The 24,292-nt window shown below is 32.1% G+C and overlaps 1 protein-coding gene across 1 annotated transcript in view; it reads right to left on the minus strand.

Annotated features, from left to right (window-relative positions):
* The window catches only part of LOC127065159 (acetylcholinesterase-like), a 152,717-nt gene that overhangs the window by 42,603 nt on the left and 85,822 nt on the right, over window positions 1-24,292 (minus strand). Inside the window, exon 2 of the mRNA XM_050997151.1 lies at window positions 18,743-18,885. Coding sequence (XP_050853108.1) covers window positions 18,743-18,885 — 143 coding nt within the window. The remainder of the gene's footprint in view (window positions 1-18,742; window positions 18,886-24,292) is intronic.

The raw sequence follows: 24,292 nt of genomic DNA on the forward strand, positions 1-24,292 counted from the left end.
TCAATGAGAAAGTTTGACAAGGTTGTTTCCTCGACGTACGAAGTTCAATGACTATCATCTTCTCGAGAGCCGTGGTTAGGAGAAAATAATGGAAACCTGAGAAGACGAGAAGAGGAAAGGGTCCGTGAGCCACTTCAAAGCTGTTCCGAGATAATGTTACGTTTCTCCTTAACTCCTGTGTCGCGAGACTTTGGATATATATATATATATATATATATATATATATATAAATGTGTGTGTGTATGTATATATACCCGTAGCTCGTAAGTACTTTGTGTGGGCGGAGTAAAGGGAAACAAACTCGAAATTAAGCGGTTTTGTCTTGAATGCTACCCGTATACGCCGAAACTCGGTTTGTTACGAACGGGCATAACACCGAGCTTCGTATCCCTTTACAAAAGCTTTCTATCGCACACGGACACCTTGGATTAGCACGAAACGTTTAATTGCACTCGCGACGCGTGTAATTATTTCGTCAGGTTAATCAAACATAATAATAATAATGGTAAACGTAAATATATGACAATCGAATCGGATCGAATCGTATCTCGATTGGGATTTACGGTCGGTCGAAGAAAAAAAAAACAGAAAGCGAAATAAAGCCAACAGAAAAGTATTCTTCTTTTTTCTTTCTTTTTTTCTTCTCTTTTTTTTTTTTTTTTTTTTTTTTTTTTTTTTTTTTTTTTTCTAATTCGATAAAATATTTTTCGATGATGACGATAACGACGACAGTAATTTTTCATTCGTATTTATTGACATCGATGGAATTATCGATGGAACTTCTTTTTTCTTTCTTCGTATAATGAATTCGAAGTTCTTGGAAGAAATGTAATTTCTTTTTTCTTTTTTTTTTTTTTCTTTTTAAATTTTTATTCGTAGTTTTGACTCTGTCAGGTTATTTCGCACGTAGGTGCTAAAACGCTTAGAGAATGTTACGCAGTTCTTCGGTAAAATTTTATTAAGCCGTAGGGTATTTTCTTTCTTTTCTTTCTTTTTTATTTTTCTTTTTTGGATAGAAGCGATTCTCGCGATAAAGAGAGAAGTCGTACAGAATGATCGAAATTCAAAACTGTGAAAAATAAAAAACACGACTTCATTCGAAATTTATTTCCTCGGATATCCTGTCCTTGACCTACTACTACTCCGACCTACTACTACGAGAAAATCTATTCGAGATTCGCGAACGACGAAGTAGAAGGTACTATCTACTTCCTTAGGCGTCCCCAAGTTATTCTCGACTTTCTATGAGCCATCTTCCGTTCTGTCCGTTGGAAATAATTAATGAGTTCGATAGAAGGAAGTCCGAATTCTACGTGGCAGTAAACTTACATCGGTAGAATAAACTTTCGAGGAAAACAAATGGTTAGTAAATATGTATATACTGTGTGCATATGTATATTATATGTATGTACATGTACACACATAGAATAATTATAATAGACGAATTATTTCTAAGATCTTTAAAAATAAAAATTCCTAAATTTTCTTTTTCAATCTTTAATGTATCAGAGTACTCCCGTTCCTGTTAAATATTTAATTAAGAATTATTTATAAAATCTTCGAAAGTGAAAATTTCAACATTTTCTTTTTAAATCTATAATGTATCCCGAGTAATCTCGATCATGTTAGATATTTAATCAAGGACGAATTATTTGCAAAATCTTCAAAAGTACAAATTTCTAAATCTTCTTCTATAAATCTTTAATATATCCGAGTAATCTCGATCATGTTAGATATTTAATTAAGGACGAATTATTTGCAAAATCTTCGAAAGTGAACATTTCTAAATTTTCTTTTCAAATCTTTAAAATAAATAATCTCGATCAGGTTAGATATTTAATTACGATAAATTCATGCGAATGATTTCATTCGAATCGAGTATTTAATCGTATCACGGTAAGTTACGGTCATAGTTAAAAGGTGATTATTAATTTCAATTTCGCGTCTGTGTAACGATATAATAATACACTATGGCTAATTTTCATTGGCTAAAACCACTTGGAGGTGCCGTAAGCCGTGGTTTAAAGTCAAGCATGTGGTTAGCTTATCGACTAAACTCTCACTACGAAAGCATCATTCTTTACAGCTTTAGCTTCATTTTCAGAGAGCACAGATCGAAAGATAAGCCCCGCTTTAATCTTGACATCATCCGAGTTCCCAGCATCGTCCTCTTCATCATTCCTTCCACTTCTCTTCAACATGTCTTTGTCTATACATATGTAATATATATTTCTTCTTTTAATCGTCTTAATCTTCGCATCATCCATACATCTACAATATCGAAATTATCGAACGAATTGTTCCAACGAGTTTCCTTTCGTTATCTTTTCTTTTCTTATTTTGATATTTATTCTATTAGTATTATTTTTTGACGTAGAATTAATCATCAATTGATTCTTCTTAATCGTTATCTTGAAAATACGTCTAGCAAGTATTCATAACAATTTTTTTTTACAATTTTTCTTTTCGTTTCGTTCTTTTTTTTTTTTTGTTTCTTTTTTCTCCAGCCAGTTCTCATGTAATTAAACTTTAGATGGCTTATCGATCGTTAAAAGGAAAAAAAAAGAAAAAAAAAAGAAACGAAAAGAAAAAAAGAAAAAAAGAAAGAACGAAAGGAAACTAAAAAAAAAAAAAGAAGAAATAGAAAAAAAAGCTACAACTCGTTTCGCGAAAGATCTTCGATTTTCTTTCGTGACGACGAATGCACACTCTCTCGATGGTAAAGGACTTTGAAAAAACTTTTTACCTACTTTAACGTCTTATCGTGAAAGATTCTCTAGCTTGGCAATTAAAGTGAGTTTCAAACTATGATTTTATATGGCTTCGAAATACAAGATTATTTCCGCAAGCAGAAGCCGAAAATCTTACTGAAACTATCCAACTAGGTAATACTCCGACGACGAGCTCCTCCAATAAACCTCGTCTACCTTCTAAAAAGGATTTACGAATCTCCATTTTCTTTTCGATTTTCTACAGAAGCATTCGGTCGAAAACTTATAGCGTATGAAAATTGTATTCCTGTATATATGCACGTATATATAGGGTGAGCCAAGTCGAATGAAACATCTAAATGTTATATATAATATTTTAATATATTACATTTAGAAGATATAAACAAAAACGTGTATCCTGCAATAATTAAAGTATTTTGCAAATGGAATGAAAACGGCCAACAAAAGTCGTATCATTTTTTTAGTTATTAAAATATTTCTTTTACTTTTGTTACTTTATTTCATTTTTTAAATAGAACGATCAATATTTGGATGCATTAATGACAAAACGAGTAACTTCCTTTCGCCGTCTTCTTTTTCGTTACCTCTGAATTAAAAAAAAAAAAAAGAAAAAAAAGAAGAAGTAAAGAAAAGAAAAGAAAAAAGGAGATAGTTTTTTATAAAACACCCAGTACACGTGGTAAATTTACGAAGGATTTGTTATATGAAATGGTCGAAGAAAAGGTTAGGGTTGCTAGCATCTGGTCATACATATGGAAAGACGTTTGAAAAGAATAGAGAAGGAAGTTTAAAGTAGTGAGAGGTAGACAGAGATATCTAATAGCGCGACAGATTTCCATATATACCTATAATATATTCTACATAGTTTCCACCCAAAGTACATATTCTCTTCTTTCTCTATTTCTTTGGAATTTTTATATATTTCTCCTTTCTCTCTCTCTTTCTCTCTCTATGTATATATACACATACGCATATATATATATCTGTTTCTTATATATATTCATATGTGCATTTACTCTCTTGTCCTTTATCACTTGCTCTTTCATATAGTAACTTATCTCGAGGAAGAACATATTTTTATGTCTATCCTTGTTGAACCTATGCACGTCATAGTACATGACACGATTATTATATATACATATATACGTGTATATATATATACACACAGAATGACCCAAAAGTTCCTAGTGACATTCAAACTTTCTCGGCAATTTAAAAAAATCAATTACTCTATTCCGCGACTTTTCACGTTCACGTATTGTGGTTAATCATAGAGTTGTAGAATTAAAAAAAATGTAATTAGTCTAAAAAGTTTTCCAAAGGGGTTGATCGATCGATTTGTTTAAAAAAGCAAAAACCAACTCTAGAATCTTTCGACTCGCTCACAATACATTTTATCTCATGAAAAATTTCTCTGATTATTCAAAACAAAAAAAAAAGAAAAGAAAAACAAAGAAAGAAAAAGAAGGGGGAAAGAAAAGCTACAGAAAATGTTTAAATATATTTCAATAAAAATTCACGCGAATAATCGTCCGACTTTATCACGTTCCATGTAAACGAGATCGATATTTAAGCGTGAACTTATGCATACAGTTTGAAACGATCTAAGAAGAATGTCGTTCGTTTGAGAAGTAATTACAATGTTACGAGGTGATCCCTTGCGACTCGTAAAAATGAATGTCAAACTTCATGCATATCCATCCACTATCCATCGAATTCCATCGGGTATTATCGATCGAAATATCATCACGCAGAAACTTGCTAGTTATTCCCTATCCATTCTTCTTATTTCTCTTTCTCTCTCTTTTTCCCTTTGTCTCTCGCTCTCCTTTTTTTTCTAGGTTCAAGGGTCGTTAAAATTAACGATGTTTACAGAACGTGGCCAATCGATATCGTAACGACTCTTACTCGTAACGTTTCTCCATCGCTTTACTTCAACTGCAATTTACTTTGGCACGTTAATAAAGTTAGACGGAGCTTTCGTCGCAATAACAATTTACTTTCCAATAAGAAGGAGCCACTTTCTCTGTTTCTCTCTCTCTCTCTCTCTCTCTCTCTCTCTCTGTCTTTCTCCTTCTCTTTTATTCTTATTATTACTCTCTCTTTCTATCTTATTCTTTCTCTCTTTCTCTCTTTCTCCGTATTTTACTCTCACTTATTCATCGTTAACGACGAATAGCACGAAGCTAGAAAATTGTACTATCGTTAATCAAGCCATTTCCAGGCTTTCCTCTTCGTTATATCTCGAATACGTTATCGCCATTATCAGTCTTATCTATCAATTTGCCAAGGAGTAGTCCGAAGACGCCTCGATCAGCGGTGAATTAATTACTGGATTAATTACGACCGGTAAATCGTCGACGATGTCGCGTTCCAACCTTGCACGCTAATACTTACAGTTTACTCGTTCTATATACGTACATATACATGTACACGCGCACACAAATATATATATATATATATATATATATATATATATATATATTGTATGTACACGAGGTCGCTAAAGATAGTTCGTCCTACTTTACCTTGAATTTGGGACGAGGAATAGAAGGAAGAAAAGGGAATTGCATCGAAAATTCTATGCTTAGAAAGAAAAGGGCGATACACGAGGAAAGATAAAGCCAGCACTGCTTTATCATTAGTTGATAAAGAATCGCATTCATTAATGGGACTTTTCAAATGGAAGCCTCATTTTAATCTTACCGCGAATTTCTTTTTCTTCTTCTCTCTTTATTTTATTTTTTTATTTTTTTTTTTATTTATTTTTTTGCTCCTTCCTTCTTCTCTTCTTTTTTCTTTCTTCTTTTCTATTCTTCCTTCCCTCATCTCCCACCCTCTCACCTTATACGAATACGAAAAGAAATTGAATGTTCCCATTGCTCGAGTCCTTATTTCTATTCCTATCGAGAATCTTCTTAAAAATTTATTCTTCGAAAGAGTAATGGCCTATTTATTTTAAATTCCCTTATCTAATATCATTAAGTCGAGGATCGGCGAATCCTCTTTACTTGGAAGGATTCGATATTTCGAGAAGTTTTGCATTGCAAAGTACAGTGTCCTTTATTTTTTCGAGTAAAAATGAAAAAGCAATAATGTTTTGTACTTAATACCACGTCATTCTCTTTCTTTTTTTTTCTTCTAGTGAAAGAGAGAGAGAGAGAGAGAGAAGGAAAAGAAGGACGATCGAAAAAAGGATTATATCCTGAAAGTGGGTCAAACTGTTGTTGTATCACTTGATTCACCAACGAAAAATTTTCTTTTCCTTTCCGCGATATTTTAAATAAGAAACCTGATTGCACACGAGTCGAGTGGAATAGACGAATCTAAGAAGAATAGAGTGGGAGGTATTATTAAACAGAAGTTTTCTACGGATGGTATTGTTTCCAACGTTCGTGAGATTCGTCCATTCTTCGTCGACGACTTTGCAATTTAGTTCGAGGAACCCGCCTCTATCTTCCGTCTTGGAAAAATAGTTCAGAAAAGAAAAAGATAGAAAAATAAAAAAAAAAGAAAAAGAGAGAGAGAAAGAGAGAATAAGGAGATAGTTTCTTCCTCTGGTAACATACGTATCCTTTAACTTCCAAGGACAAAGATCTCGATTTATGGTTGAACATGTAACCCCAACAGAGGTTGAACAATGTGAATGTTTTTCAAGCCGTTCTGTTAGTCCTTCTAAATTTCTAAAACTTGGTATCTTTTTATTTCTTTTTTTACGAGCTTGTAGCATATGTAGATATATGTGTGTATATATATGTATATATACACAGAGAGAGAGAGAGAGAGAGATGCAATATAATAGCTGTGTTCAACGTTGACGTCACGCCTTTACTTTGGTAAGAATGATAAAACGGAAGGATATGGTTTTCTTTTTTCCTTTTTTTTCGTTCTTGTTCTATTTTTCTTATTGTTTTTTTCTTCTTTTCTTTCCTTTTCTCACTTTCGTCTCTCCTCAGACTACGGCTCATCATCCTCGAAGCCAAAAGAGATTCTTTATTAAACTGTGTGCTTATACGTACGTATGTATGTATGTATGTATGTATATATAATACCTGTTTAGACGATGTCGAGTAGAATATACGTATAAAGGTGGATCCTATCTCGAATAGGAAAGTCAATTTTTTTCGAAAGATCGATCGATCAATCTATCAATCGATCGAATCGATGACCGTTATCGAGAGAACCATGCATCCGATCCGAAGAGAAATTTTCCGGGTCTTATCAACAAACGCATTGAAAGGAGATAGAGATAGAGAGAGAGAGAGAGAGAGAGAGAGAAGGAAGAGAGATTTGACGGCGTGTCTGATCCCAAAGGGTAGGAAGGTCAGATTGGTGAACCATAAACGATGATACTTTAACCCTCTGGTCAACGCAGTGAAATGGAAAAGGTAATGAACGCATGAAAGAGGAAGGAAAAGAGAGAGAGAGAGAGAGAAAGAGAGATAGATAGATAGATAGATAGATAGATAGATAGATAGATAGAAAGAGAGAAGATACCTATTGGTTTTATTCAAGACTCTCGAAATACTTGGCAGTGATGAATCGTTCATTCTAATCCTTGGATAATCTACCATGGCTGAGCTCTAGGTGCATTCGAAGTAGACCGTATACAATCTTCTTTCCCCGTCTTTCCTTGTTTTTCGTTAAATCCTTCTTTCGTTCATGGTTAGGAGAATAGCAAGCACGCGCAAATTAATCGTTTCCTTTATATCTCGTCCTGAGAAAGTTTAAATACTTTCTACGATAAAAAGAAGGAGGACGAGGATAAAAAAAATAAAAAAAGGGGAAAAGAAGAAACAGCGAAGAGACAAGTATCATCTTATTTTTCTTCAAGATGTCTATCGTTCCTTTTATACTTTACATCCTATTTCTTTTTGTATCTTTTTTTTTTTTCTATTTTCGAGTCGATAATATTTGTACATTAGTTGAAGTAAAATTTGTTTGTCTTGTTTGCCTCTCTCTCTCTCTCTCTTTCTCGCTTCTTTTTGATCGATCGTCATACTTGTAATAAATTTATATGTAATGGATACCTCTCAGATTACATTTAATCTTACATTTGACGTTCGACAAATGGCTTATCTCGGCGTCGAAGTATCCTGAAAACTGGGCCAAGAGAGATTTAATTTTCGGTATAAAATGTATATAACGTTAATCCGGTAATTCGAATGACGCGATATTACTAGAATAGAATCGGTTTGCTCTAAATTGGACATCTAGAGAGACCTCCTTTCATTGTGTACTTACTAATACTGGGTTACTATCAAGAGCTCGATTTCCACCCCTAGCTATTTTCTTTTGGACGATCGCTAACAGCTATTATTGGAATTTTTACGTCGACTTGTTCGCCAGTATTCTTTGACGGAAATTCATAAGAAGATGAGAAAAACCGTAACCAATACGTCCGCACATCATCTTTGAATTTAATCGCGTGTGTGTGTGTGTGTGTGTGTGTGTATGTATAATAATGTGTATATATAATATATGTAGTGAACTTTAGCAGAAATATGTGTAATATAAAATCCATCGGTTTACTTCAAAAATATAACTACTATTTTACGTATCATATATTTGAAAGTCGAACCAGTCGGAAATATCATATAAGTGAGTTCTCTGACACATTTTCTCCGAGTCGATGTAATTTTCGTTTTTCGAGTTCACCCATGCGTAACGCGTGTCGTCACGCTGATTCGTCCCTTCGGCATTTTTCATATTACCTCTTTTGCGATTCACCAGTCATTTTCAATTCGAACAACTCCGTATGTCATCGTAAACGTCTATCGGAATAAACATTTTCGATTTTTGCTTGGATTATTGACATTTGCTTTCTTTCTTTCTTTCTTTCTTTCTTTCTTGCTTTCTTTCTTTACGTTCGAACATTCAGATTTTTCGATATGACAAGAATTTACAAATTTACGATCGACTTTTAACTAATTTTTCTTCGATAATAATCGACGGAAAATTACGAAGATAATTGCTTTTTTTTTTTCTTCTCACAAACTTTACATTGATTAATAAATCCGATTGTAATTCGCAACGATTGATAAATGATTTCAACTATTGAGAAAAAAAGGAAAAGATCGTAGGTATATAATAATATATATAATAAATTTTTCAATTTGGAAATTTTAGAAAAAAAAGAGAAGAACAAAAAAACATATAGAGAGATCAACACCCAGAACATTTTTTTTATAAAAAAAGAAAGGAGAGAAAGGCCACCACGTTATTCCTTTTTCGTTTTATTTTATTTTTTTATTTTTCTTTTTCTCTCTTTTTACATTCGCAACACGACTGCCCGTTAGCCCTTTTACACGTTCATATCAAGCGACGTTGTGGTTACTCGGTTAGACGGGTTATGGGGTTTCTCTCTCTCTCTCTCTCTCTCTCTCTCTTTTCTTTTCTTTCTCTCTTTCTCTTTCTCTTTCTCTCGTACCAGAAAGACTTTATGCTCCCGGAAAAATTGTTCCTATCGTACAAGGGACTCCTGGTGTCGGTGAAATTGCTTTTCACGGAGAAATTCAGAATTCGCTCTCTTACTTTCCAGGTTCTTAAAACTTGATCGGACGACGAACATGATGAAAATATTCGAGAGGCAATATCGTGAGTTAACGAAAATAAACTGCATTCTTAAAGTTTTCTTTTTTCTTTTTTTTCTCTCAAGAAACATGAAAGATTCTTATATACATGTATACACACGTATATATATATATATTTATTCTTTATATTTTTATATTATTTTTTATATTATTTATATTATCCTTTTCATTATTAATTTTTATGAAATTTCGAAAAAAAGAAAAAGGAAAAAGAACGTCTATCAAATATTATTTTCGTAGCTTCGAATGAAATTCCGTATTAATCGATATTGAAAACATTACAAATTAATGATAAATTTTTTCGACGGTCTTTATTATGTTACTGACAAAATCGAATACATGTATCGAGGATATACTGTACGTATGTGTACATATATAAATATATATGTATGTATGTATGTTTATGTATCCACGATATATGAAATTTGTAATTTTAATCTTGTCAACCAAGAATTCGTAATATCGTCATTCCGATTTAAAACCAATGAAAATTAATTTATTTTATTCCGAAATAAATAATTCTTTTGAAATATAGATATGATTTGATATCACCGATTTGATAAGTGTCATTGATATCGAAAAATTAATAATTTCAAGGGATTCAGTAAATTTTAACAAAATAATAAATATATACCCCGTGTCTCTCTTTCTCTCTCTCTCTCTCTCTCTCTCTCTCTCTCTAAATTTATTTGAACGAACATTTATCGAAGGATCGAACGCTGTCGAGTGATTCGAGTAACGATTAGAGAAATAAAAAAAAAAGAAAAAAAAAAGAACGTTCGGAAGGGCGTAAAGGACAAATGTACGAGAGGATGTATAGTTAGTATAGTCGATAAGAGCCGATATCGTTCGATTCTCTTCTACGTAACTTTGTCACCATCATTTTCGAATAACGCTAAATTATTATCGTCAGTTCGCGAAGGAAAAAGTTTATCTCGTCCTTTACTCGACCGTAACCGAGTCGAAAGCATGGATCCATAAATGTGTGCGAAAATGTGTATAGGTCTGTGTACGTGTGTGCATGGCGTATCTGTGTGTGTGTGTGTGCATACACGAGTATGTAGAAGGGGTCTCAATGTGTTAGTGGATATTAATGGTACTCGGTTATCGAGACGTTAAATCAAGCTACGTGGTTACACGGAACATCTCGATAAGTGCGAGACCCTTAAATCTGCTGTGGGAAATTTGAAAAAACGACTTTGTCGCGTACACGGCTTTATTTCTTTCCCTCTCTCTCTCTCTCTCTCTTTCTTTCTTTCTTTTTGTCTATATCTTTCTCTTTCTTTTTCTCTTCGTTCGTTTCTTTTACTTTTTCTTTTCTCTCTCTCTCTCTTTATCTCTTTCTTTCATTTTAGTTTTTCTTCTTTCGCAACGTCGAGCATTGAAGCTTTTTAAAATTCACAGTCCGTCCCATGAGGATCAATATTCGTCGAGCATAGCTAAAAGCGAAAACGACATTTACGTCATTTATGTCTTTCGTAAAATGTGTATCCGTGATAGCGCGATCGAGATAGGAAAACTCAATCAGTTCGAAAACAAACAAAACAAGTGTTCGTACGGTTGAATCGAATTCTTAACTATACTACAATTGTCCCGTAGTCTGCATATACATATATAAATATATATGTACGATATGAAAAAAGTAATATTAAATAAATAAAATAACATGATCGAAAGGATACTCGTTACATTGTAAAATCGCTGAATAAGTTAATAACACGAAAAGCTTTACTCAATTCGCCTGCTCCTAAATCTTTTTCGAAACTCTTAATTATTCCTGTTTAATAAAATTGAGATCTTGTATAATTCTTCTTTAAAAGGGAAAGTTTAGAGTACTTTTAACCCACTCGAAAATATTCTCTATAAAACAGGCTACGAGGCTTTGAACGAGTGAGAGATAAAGAAAGGAAGGAAAGAGAAAGATGGAGAAAAGATTGGTACACGACCGACGCGAAATACAAAATGACGAGAGAAAAATTATAATTACTATTATAATTCTAACATTGTCGGAATAAACGAATACAAAAGTATAATAAATATTATAGAAAAATTACAATGCTATAATATATAATTATATAATATAAATATTACTTTTAATAATAGCCTACAAACAAAAGTATAACAAATATTATAGAAAAATTACAATGTTATAATATATAATTATATAATATAAATATCACTTTTAATAATTTCCTATAAACATATATATATATATTATATATAAATTATTTTATTAAAAGAAACGACGATCGTAATTGCAACGATTATATGATCAATTTATGTAATCATAATCATCGGATAATAATTAAATTCGAGAAGAATTGCGGAAGAAGCGATTATAAATCGCTCGAAATCTCGTTTTAATTTCTCGGATTTCTAAGGAAACAGTAGATCATACGTTTGGTCGATCGTTTGTGAAAAAGAGTAGCAGAAGTTAGGTACATAGAGCGATTAGACGATGCGACGACGATTTCACGCGATGAAGCACTCTTTGTCTCTCTCTCTCTCTCTCTCTCTCTCTCTCTCTCTCTCTTTCTTTCTCATGCACAGAATTTCACGTTAAAAAGAATGTCCTTCTTTTCGATGCGCCACGAAGCCTGCGGCTTTGCGAGCTTTAACGCGAACGCGAACTCGCGCTTCTTCCTTTTAATTATGCAAGCGCGAGCAAAGGCGTGACGAAGCGTGCTCGTTATTTTTTTTTTTTTACTTTGCTCTGTTTTATTTCTTTTTTTTTTGTATATTTTTTTTTGTCTTTATTCTCTTCCCTTTTTCTTTCTTTTCCTCCTTCCTTCTTTCTTTCCTTCCTTCCTTTCTTTGATTTTTTTTCCTCTTTTTTTTTTTCTTCTCTTTTCTCTTCTATCTTCATCCTGTTTTTTTCATCGCGTTCTCTAACGCTGCAAAAAGGATGAAAACGTATCGAGGCCTTTGCGAGATATTTCTTGGGCTCGTTTAACCCTTCCCACGGTAAAATTTCTCTCTCTCTTTTTTAAATATTCTTTTTTTCTTTTAATTTCTTTTCTCTCCGCTTGTTCTACTCTCGTTTCGATCTGTTGTGTACTCGAACGCACGAAAATAGTATCTACGTTTAATCGTAGCGATCATCGTGAAATTGATCGAAGGAAGGTATAGGCGATTTTCAAATTTAGAGGTGCAATATTTTGTTTTCCTTTTCTGTTCCTTTCTTTCTTTTATTTTTTGTTTTTGAGTATGGAAATACGAGCGCGTTTTATATACCTCTCTCTGTATATATATATATATCCATTCATCGAAACGAATGATACTACCTACTTATCCTTTAATAACATCATTATGAGTTTGATATAAATAAATGAATGTTCGTATTCGTATCGTACATATAATTTGCATATTAGGTATTACGATTTGATCGTCGAGATATGTATGTACAGAAAAAAAAAGAGAAATTGTTGAATTCGAATATCTAAAGACGAGATGTAGATATCTTTTCATAGTACCTACCGATTCTCCCTATCTATACCACCCACCTCCCACCCACCTTATATATTCTATCGATTTGTCAGATTATTCTCAAAGTGGTTGTAAGGTCAAAAGGATGAAATGAATTTTCGAATTGAAAAGAGAAAAAAGAAAAAAGAAGGAAAGCAGTAGTAAAAGTGAATAGATAGGTAGGTAGATAGCTAGGTAGGTAGGTAGGTAGGTAGGTAGGTAGGTAGTAGTCAATCTACGTAGTAACCTATAGGAAAGTAGACGTCAACTTTTTCTCAAAGGAATTCCAACAGTCTGTACCAAAGTCGGCAACGAATGAACGTAGTCGCCCGTAAACTTGTCAGATAAATATAGACAGAGATAGATAGAGATAAAAAGAGATAAGAAGAAGAAAAAGAAAGGAGAAATAGAAAAAGAAAAAGAAAAAGGAAAGAAAGAGAGAGAGAGAGAGAGAGAGAGAGAGAGAGAGACAAAAAATTAGAAATTGTAAGTCGTATTGGTACGAACGAATGCGTAAGTCGATTTCCGCGTGGCAAAAGCTTAGCTAAAAATCGAATAGAACGAAATGTAAATCGTGCAAGGTAGAGTTCGTGCTTTTACATGAGAAAATACGTAGTAGATATATAGTCTGCTCTTGGCTTGGATAGATGTGTGGATAAGGTGTGTGTTTGTGTGGGTGTAGGTTGTGTGGGTGTAGGTTGTGTGGGTGGTTGAGTGGGTGAATCGTGTATGTTTGTGCGTGTACGTGTATGTGTGTAGGTGTGTGTCAAGGGAAGGTTAGAGGAATGAGACCTTTTGCGAGTCGACTTCCGTTTGGTGCGAAGCTCGCGACTCTGGTTCCTATGTAAATACGACCACCTGCTCGGAAATCAATTTTCGGAGTTCTCCCTTTTATCGCGGAACGAGGGGTAGAAGGGGTAGAAAGAGGACGTAGTCGAAGCTACGTTCCCGTATCACCTGTAGAGGAAATTTCTACGTCGTCCTTCTCTCTCTTTCTCTCTCTTTCGTTTTTTCTATTTTTTCTTTGTCTTTTTCTTTTCTTGTTTTTTCTTTTTTTTTCTTTCTTTCTATCATTCTTTATATATGTCATGAACGAAGGGGAATAACCGAGGTCAAGTAAAAAAGAAAAGAAAAAGAAAAAGAAAGGAAGGAAAAGAAAAGAAAAAAAGGAACAAATCAAAGAGCTCGTTCGTCAAAAGTGTAAAAGTAGAGTAAACGAGAAATAGCTAACCTTCTTCTCCGTGTGCAATTTCATTTATTAAAGTGACCTACGTTTCTTTTTTTTTTTTTCTTTTTTCTTTTTTCCTTTTGCTTTTTAATTCTTTTTTTTTTTTTTTTTTTTTATTCTTTTCTGATTACTCTACAAACCCGTCGTGATTAATATCCGGGTAGGTGTGAATTAAATGAATGGAGAATGACATGGAAATAGATAGACGTAGAACGAACATTTATTTATTTATTATATGCTATAGATCTATATACATACATATATACATATACATATATATATGTATGTATGTATGTATGTATTTATTTATTGATTTGTTCATAGAAACTATTTAATAACAAAAAATGATGAATTTAAATATTCGAGTGTTTTTATATATTACTGTTGAAATATAAATGAAGATATTTAAGTCAAATGTAGAAAGAAACAAACATAAACGTAGTTTCTCGTACGTTTTATGAGATAGATAACAATTTTTAATAACTAATGCAATAAAATTTTTTTCTTCGTCATCGTATCAAGAAATTGATGTATCCTTAGATAAAGACAAGTTTATTGCACACTTTTTTATCAGCTAGATAATTTCGTTGATAAGCAATGCCACGAAATTGTTTATTACTCTTCATCCTCGTATCGAGAAATTGATTTATCCTTAGATAATAATAAGTTTATTGCACATTTTTTTATCAGCTAGATAATTTCGTTGATAAACAATACCACAAAATTGTTTATACTCTTTATCGTCATATCAAGAAATTAATTTATCCTTAGATAAACATAAGTTTATTCCACATATTCTTATCAGCTAGATAATTTTCTTGATAAATAATGTTTATGAACGAAACTGTTTATATTCTTTATCGTAGCATTAAAAAATTAGTTTATTCGAAGATAAACGTAATTAGGCATTAATTTATCAGAATTTGTTCTTTTTTGAAAAAGTAAAGGTTAATGTCAAAAAAAAAAAAAAAGAAAAGAAAATGAAAAAAATTCTTTCGCGCGAAACAAAAAGATTCGTTCGATTTAACGAAGAAAATAATTCTGAACATTGAAGATTATGTTTCTCGTTTGATAAAGAAACGAGAAAATTGTTATATTGTATCCATGTAGATCGACTTGACCGAGTTATAAGAGAATAGGCCGGATAAATTGAAACTTGGACGTTTCGAGGACGCGTCCCACATCGTGTTCTCGATTGATGGCACCTATCTAAATATTTATTTATCGTCATTCTTTACGAAGAAAACGAAAAAGAGGAAAACGAATCGATTCCTTGTTAAGTTAACGAAAACGATGAAATATTCGACAACAGTTATGGGTGCCAAAGATCTTTCGTAAATATTTATATCTAATTATTTATCTTTTCACTTTATTCTTTTTTTTTTTCTTTTCTCTCGTTATTATTTTCACTGAGTATCGAAAAACTCGTTCATAGTCTGATCTACATATAGTTCTCTCTCTCTCTCTCTATCTCTCTCTTTTTCTCTTTTCTCCCCTTTTTCGAACTTTTATAAACGTCGAGCTCGTTAATCTCCGTTGCCGTCGTTAACAATATCGAACCGAACGGAGCAACATGATCGTTTTATTAAAATTTCCAATGATGTTGTCTCAAAACGTTGTAGAAGAAAATTCAATTCAGTTTAAATACACGTACCTGTACGTAACTCCGTGTACAAATACGTGTCATATTTTATTATTACATTTAAAATGACACAATAACTCACGATGATATTAGATCGTTAAAACTAGTCGTCAAACTTATCGTAGATAAATCTGTACATGCAAACTCGTTGATAAATCTGTTCGTATTGTTTCCCTTTTTGTTTCTTTTATTCTTTCTTTCTTTGTGTTTTTGGAGCTATTTTTTTTTTTATATTTTTTTTTGTTTTCGTCTTTTTTTTTTTCGTTTTTCTATTCTTCTTTTTATTGACTGGTCGAAGTTGTTTTTCCAAAAAACACTTTCGTGTCCGACATTCGAGAAAGAAAGAGAGAGTACACGTAGCAGGATTAACGAGTACCGAGCTTCGTGTGCAAAAAGAGAACTGCAATAGTGTATCTTTTTGCAACATCAATTGGTAGAAAAAAAAAAGAATTGAAAAAAAGAAAGAAAGGAAAAAACAATAATTCGTTTATGAAATAAAAAAGATCGTACGAATGAACATATCAAAAATAATAATCATACGAGTAAGTAATTATCTATATTATAAAATAAATAAATAGATAGATAAATAAATAAATAACAAATAAATAAATAAAAAATAAATCGTGGACATAACGAATACGATTTGTATAAGGTATCATCGAATGTATCTCCTTATCGAGATAATCGAGGTCGTAAGGTCACCGTATGTCACTCATCATTGTGCAATCAAGCGTACAATAGGCTCGATTACTCGTCAATGCAGAAAATCCAATTATCCGAGTAGAATTTATATCTACTGAACATGCTCTCGCGTGGTCCCGCGATTATAAATTGAACGGAGAATAATTAAAGCTATGGGGGCTGAAAAAAAGTGCAACAAAAAAAAATAAAATATGGGGGAGGAGAAGAAGAAGAATTTCAAACATGAAAAAGGAACAAAATAAATTAATTAATAAGTAAATAAATAAATAAATGAGAGAAAAGAGAAAGAAGAAAGAAGAAATAATAATTTACGAAACATACGCTCGTATTATTTCGTTTGATTTTTTTCTCTTTTTTTTTTCTTTTTTTTTTCTTTCTTTTCTTTTTTTTTTTTTTTTAAATACTAAATCCACTTCTCTCTTCCTCCGTGCTAGTTTATTTTTCACTGTATAGTGAAAAATGAGCGACTGATACGATAAAACGAAATTAAAAAAAAAAAAAAGAGAGAAAAGAAAAAAGAAAAAAGAAAAAAGTAGAAACCGAAACTATACACATTTTTATTTTCTATTTTCGCATCCTATTTCATTGGATACTTTAAAATCATGTTCGAGGATATCTCCCTTTTATTTATCATTGTTATCGTTCTTACTCCAAAATATCCTATATATATATATACTTTTTTTTTTTTGTAATAATCCCATAAATTTGTAAGAAATATTTCTTTTTTCTTTTCATCAGAAACATTGAACGTTTGCAAAATTATTTGTTATACATTTTCATTGTGCACACACATACAAATTATTTAATAATTTTTAATACTTTTTTTTTAATACACTATAAACTTACTATATATCATTCTTTCTCTCTCTCTCTCTCTCTTTCTATCTTTCTTTCTCAAAAAAAGAAAAAAGAAGAAAGAGATATATAGGCTAAGCGATAAGGCGTTAGATCGATATCGTTTTATATACTTTAACGATATCACTCTTCAAAGGCTCTCGCCATCCTTACAGGTTGCCGCTAATTACTTTCCGATCGGTGGAACATCACGTCAAAAGATGCTTTGTCATAGGTCGCTCATTCCTGCGTGAAGTCTCTCGGACTTACATACTACAGGTAAATGTGAATATCGCTTCAATATTAAATATAAATCAGATAAGATGAGACGAGTTTCGAAGGACGATCTAATCGCTTGAAGGATTTGTAATTATTAATAATAAATACATTATATGTATATGTATCTATTTACACACACATATATATATATATATGTATATATTATACGTAAGTCTTCATCGTTAGTTTTTAATTAATAACACACTTGTAATAACGAAGATAATTATATATTTTTAATAAAGTTAACTTTCAATTATACAACATACATATATATATATATATATATATATATATATATATTCACGAGCCTATTGAACTCATGATGGAAAATCAATAATTTTCAAGGATAAAGACGAAAATAATTTTCCATGCTCTTGGAACGAAGTAAAAATCGATTAGAGAGGAAAAAGAAAGAGAGAGATAGAGAGATATATAGATAGGTAGATAAAGCACGAAATAAAAAAGAGAGAGAGAGAGAGAGAGAAGTTGAACGTAAAAAGAAAATGGATTTTAGGGGTTAAACTCTTAAAATCTTAAATTCACGTTTGTACCTTTCTCTCTTCCTCTCTTTACCGAAGAATATATAAAACCGAAGGAGTTTCATGGAGCCAAGGGTACAATGTATGTAACCGAAGGAAACTAAAGTAAGTACTTGAAACGCTTCGCGGAATATCTGCTCGCGGCATTTCCTGTACAGAAGGAAGAACACCGGTCTAAGTTTACTGACAAGTTGAAGTTGGTACTCGACTTTACGAAGGAGATTGTCTTGCAAATGGACAAACGAATTCTAGTTGGATATATGAGATTAACAATAAGAAAGGGAATTTTGATTTTACTTAACAATTTTATTTATTATATATATATATATATGCATATGTATGTATGAGAATTGTAATTTTATAGAACATTTTTACATACTTGTATATACAACAAATTCTGATTTTATTGAAGAATTTTATGTAGGAATGCACGCATAAAATTGCTTTGTAAAATCAGAATTTGTATATATATATATATATATATTTACCTTCTCATTTTTCATGCCAAATATTCCGAATTTTTTATGATCTTCGAATTTAAAATATATTAAAAAATAAATGAAAAAAAAAAAAATGAAAAAAGAAGTATCGAATTAAAGTACTCTCTTTCTTTGTTTTTCTTTCTTTCTTTCTTTCTCTTATTCTTTTTTGCTCTGTCCCTTTCCGATCGTATTTATCACAGTATAAAATTAGTTTCATATATCGATAATCATCGAGATGACACTTACTTGAAATTTGATGGCGTCACGCTCGATCTGCGACATGTTCTTGAAGATGGTATCGATAATGCCAACGAATTTGTCACGGTCTAAAAAGCTCGCTTGGTCCTTCTCGAAGAAATCGATGAAGTCGTACAAAATGAAGTACGTTCCTGAAACAAAAATTTTCACGTTTTGGTTTATCATTTTTTATCGTATTTGAAAGATACAAAGAGACTTATATCTGATGATCTTCGTTTCACTTCGAGAAGAAAGAATAAATGTATTTGAGATTTATTCTTTCGTATATAGAAATATATTAATAATATAATATTAAAACGATTCCACGCGTAATGATAGTTTTTAATTATATTAATTCATTGATATCGTTAAAAAATCGAATTTTTCTAGATATTCTTCTTTTTTATTTCTCTATCGATATTTTAAAACAAACGGACACCCCATACAAAATATTGTACGATGTAAAAATATATAATTAATAAAAAGTTATTCTACATAGTGCTTTTTAAAATAATATCCTCGATAATACTTTTCAATCAAATTAATTTGTCTATATCGTCCAAATTATGTCCAAACGAATGTTTCTGGACATTTTTATTTATTTATTTATTTATTAATTTTTTGCAATACTTTGAAACAAACACCCGGAGTCTAACATTAAAACCAATCGGACTACTTCTCGGTAAACTAAAAATATATTATTAATAAAAACTCATTCGACATAGTGCTTTTTGAAAAACGATTCCTGTGGTAATAAAGTTTTCAATTAAATTAAATTGATTAATCGCTTAAGGCCGGACTCTCGTCGATCTCTTTTTTTTTTTATTTTACAAAATTTCGTAACGAACGTTTAGAAGTCGCGCAATCGTCGCGTAATCGATAATTAACGCGTAAAATCTTGATTATTTTTTACAACAAGGACCAAACAAAAAATTATTTTATCTCAGTGATAAATTGGACATTGCAAATTCGAGAATGTGATATCTTTTTCCTCGCTTTAATCTGCGAAAGAAAAAAAAAACGAAAAAGAAAAAGAAAAAGAAAAAGAAAAAGAAAAAAGAAAAGAACGTTTGGTAAGGAAAACCCGAGGGTTTTTGTCGGTTGCATTTATTAGACAGTCAGAAGAGATAGTTAGTACTTCGGTGCACGTAGACGCGTCTAGAGACGGTGAGAAATAAGGAGACAGAAAAAGGGGAGGGTAAAGAGGAAAAGAGAAAGAGAGAGATAGGAAGATAAAGAGAGGAAAAGAGAGAGATAGTAAGAGAAAACAGAATACTCGAGAAACACGACGACGACGACGACGACGACGACGACGACGAGAGGGTTTGGATGGTGAAGGGGAGAGGTTGGGGAGAGGGGGTGGATAATGTTTATGCGGTGTACACTTTAAGCCGGACGGTATCAGTGGATTAGCCGCGATATTTTACAAAGTAGAGGGAAAAGTGAGATAAGAAGAAGATGGTATACGATAAGAGGATATAGTAAGAGCAGTTATGTTAGTAGCACATTTTTGGTAGTACGAACCTTTTGTATTTATTTCTTTTTTTTTTCTTCTTTTTTTTCCCTCTTTTTCTTACCCTGACCTTTCCCTTTCTTTCTTATTTCTAACTTTTTCACGTATATGTGTACCTACACACAATTTATATATATATATACCTGTATGTATATGCATGTATAGGTACATATAAATATACGTAGACGTGAATCCAACACAAAAGCTTCATTTCTTTTTCGCAATGTAAAACCAGCGTCAGCTTCGCGAGCTCGAGTTCTAGGCTTTGAAATGCCTAGGGATGGCTTTAAAAAGGATTCTTTCGGGGAAAATGCATTCTTCCGATATAAAGGATTTTCCGTAGTCAGGTTGCCGAAAGAAAGGAAGAAAAATAAAAAAATAAAGAAAACAGGAAAGAAAGCAAGAAAGAAAGAAAGAAAGAAAGAATATGGATTGTAAATATTTTTCATAACATCGGCGACACATACCATCCTTGGTCCTCCCACAGTGTCTCAGATGTCTCTGAGAATACATTGCCTCTGTATGCAGCAGTGTGTACGGATACGTGTGCATATAAATATGTGTATTCTCGTATAAATAGAAATATTCGAGATTCGCCGGAGGGTTGCCATCGTCTTATACATACCGAGCGCGTTATACCCTGGTACATACATTAGTGTATACGTCTACTGTAGATAGGGGAGGGGAGAGTTATATCTACATTTTTTTTCTTTCTTCTTCTTTTTTCTTTCTTTTTTTTTCTTTTTTTTTTTTACATGTTTCGATCCGGAGGACTCATCCCGGAGGGCTGTTCGTAAGAAAAATATCAGAATCTTTTTTAATTTTCTCTTTCAAGTAAAGAGAGAGAGAGAGAGATGACGATTCTCTATGTTCTTTTGAACAATGGAGGAAAATAATTTTTATGAGAAAAATATAAAATGAAATATATATATATAAAAAAAAGAAAAAAATGAGAGAAAAAGAGAGAGAGAAATAGTAGAAATGTACGTTTCTTTTTTCCTTCTTTTATTTTTTTTTATTTGTTTGTTTCTTTTCTTTTTCTTTTTTATATTTTCATTCGTTTATTTTATTTCATTTTTTTTTTTTTTTATTTTTTCTTCTTTTTTTTTATATTCGTCGTCTCCTGGAACACGCGAGAAACTAAATATAGGGACACATGACGGAAGATAACGATGCCAGAATGACCACGTTGTCGTAAAAATAGCGAGCTTCTCGAGCGACCTTCGTGAGATATTTAGGCCTACCGTGTAATCACCGGACGGCTTAAAGTCAACCCTCTTTCAACGTACCCTTCTGAATTATAAAAAGAGAGAGAGAGAGAGAGAGAGAGAGAGAGAGAGAGAAGAAAATCGTTGCCCATGGCCTTAACGCAAGCACTCCTTTCGCTAACAGTTCGACAGTATTTCTTTTTTAATTTTTCTTTTTTTTCTTTTTCTTTTACATCGGTTCATTTAAATATCAATTAAATGCAGACGGAGAAAGAAATAGGGAAAAAAATTGATCGCAATTTTTTTTTTCATATTTAGTGCAAAAAATATTCTTGACTTAAAGGATAGTATCGAATGAAAATAAATTAAATAAATACGTAGGATAAAAAATCGTAAAGTTCGTGACATTTTTCTCCTTTATTGCCTTTTCTCTCTCTCTTTCTCTCTTTCTCATTCTTTCTCTCTCTCTCTCTCTCTCTCTCTCTCTCTCTCTCTCTCTCTCTCTCACTTTTATTTTAAGATTCGTAAAGAATATCTAATTTTACAATACTTAATTTTATTGACATTTATTTTCTTGAAAAGAACGACGAGTCAGCTATCAATCAAATGTCAACTGCCGATATCGTAAATTTAACAGGGGTATAAAATATTACACACACACACACACACACACACACACATATACCGATAATACGATAAGGGTCGGCATTAAAACGAATAATCTCGAATCTCCGAACGACTTTTAACAATAAGAGAGAAAAGAAGAAGGAGAGAGAGACTCTTGAAGTAATTTCTTTAGAATCTTCGAACAACTTCGAATCCTCAAACTTAGATTTAAATTGGAATATTAAGAATTAATTGTGAAAGAAGAATTAAGATTCGTTCCGTTTTCGAAATCGAGAACATGCAATCATGTTCTTTTTTTCTGTTAAAACTATAAGAGAACGTTTTTAATATATGAAAAGAGGATGATGCTAAAAGTACGTGTATCTCTCTCACTCTCTCTCTCTCTCTCTCTCTCTTTTTTCTTCTCTCTTGCTCTTTGTCTTTGTCTTTCTAAAAAGAAAATATCGTCTTTTCTCTGTTCTTCTTTTTCTTATTATTTCTCTTCGTGAGAACCAGCAAGGAAAAAGCAGGTGTAGATACGTTCCTTCTCTCTCTCTCTCTCTGTTTCTCTCTGTCTTTTTCATCTTTCTTAAGAAAAAGAAAGTATCCCTACTTTCGCAGCATCCACACAATATTCTTCGTACATCGATATAGTTGAACGTATAAACGAGGACGACATAACTACAAGGCAAACACGAAAAAATATCTATTTCATATATATATTAACCTGTATACAGGTATTAGATTTGCTTTTAGATTCTTCCGATAATCGAGACTTGTCTTAACTTTTCCTTTAACATCCCCTTTATCACACACACACACACACACACACATATATATATACACAAATTCACATACATATCTATATGAAAGTCCAATCATCTCCCTCATCATATTTCCACGCCAATTTATTTTCTTTTAACGCGTTCACAATTTCTTCTTATGCTTTACCACCTCTATTATGTTTTTTGGTCAACCCCTTCCTTCCTTCGTTCTTTCTTTCCTTGCTTCATCCCTTCTTTTTTCGGTACCCTGATATTTTTCTATTCCCAACAGCTCCGTAGAAAAGCTTCTGTTCCGGACCACTTCATCCCATGCTTACCACGCTTTCACGGTGCTTGGCACGCCCTCGCTTTTCTTTCCAACCCCCTAACCTCTACACCCCCTCACCCTTCTCCCACCAACCTTTCTTCGTTCTAGTCTTAACCTTCTCTACCTCTTCTTCTTATTGATCGTTCTTCTGTTGCAAATATAAAAATTTGTAATACGTACTTTGTAATTTGTTATGTGTAATATGGAAATTGTGATTTATGAAAAGTTTAAAAAAGAAAAAAGAGAGAGAAAGAAAGAAAAAAGGAGTAATTTTATTTGCATCGATCCGTATTAATTAATATTACGTTCAATAGTACTCTTTCGTTCTTTTATTTTTTCGTTTGTTCGTTTCTTTTTTTTTGTTTTTTTTTTGTTTTTAGTACTTTGAACAAAGATCTCGTAAAAGAACATTTGTTCGGATAAATAAAAATGTTTTTTTTTATTTTATATAAGTAAATGTTTATTACTTATTCATTATACACATTTTCTTTTTTTTATGTCTCCCTATGGTACACGATGAAAATGAAAACTTGTATCGAAGAATTTTCCTCGAAAAAAAAAGAAAATTATGGACGATATTTTTTCGTAAAACGAAGTTACCAGATCTATTTTATTTCATTATTGATCATTCTCCTTGAAAGTATTGGTAGTAGAAGGATCTGGATCAGAAATGAGGAAACCATTACATACATGTGCTGGCATGTGCAACTGAGTTACTGTTTTTAGATGGGGTCTTTTTATCTGGGTTAGTAAGGATCTTCGATTTTATGTTACTACAGTTTATGTATTCCCCCTTACCTCTTATTCGAGAAGCATACGTGTTTCGAAAAAGTTAATCCTTTAAAAAAGTTCAATATGAGAAAAACTGTTCCTCAAAAAGTCCAAATAAAATAATAATTATTATCAATTAATGTAACAAACAATTCATCTCGTATTCGTTAATCGTAATATTGCTTATTACGTTATATATCTTCTATAACAAATATTATTATAAAGTGATTTTATTTTTCTTTCTTTTTTCTATTGAAAATATTTCTATTTTACTGAATTAACAAGAAAGAAAAATACATATACTAGAGTGTTGTGAACGTTCGTAAGATCGTAATAAATCGCATGGTAAATTTTTTTAAAAGAAGAAAA

Source organism: Vespula vulgaris, chromosome 7 (genome assembly GCF_905475345.1).
Source record: "Vespula vulgaris chromosome 7, iyVesVulg1.1, whole genome shotgun sequence".
NCBI classification, from domain to species: Eukaryota; Metazoa; Arthropoda; class Insecta; order Hymenoptera; family Vespidae; genus Vespula; species Vespula vulgaris.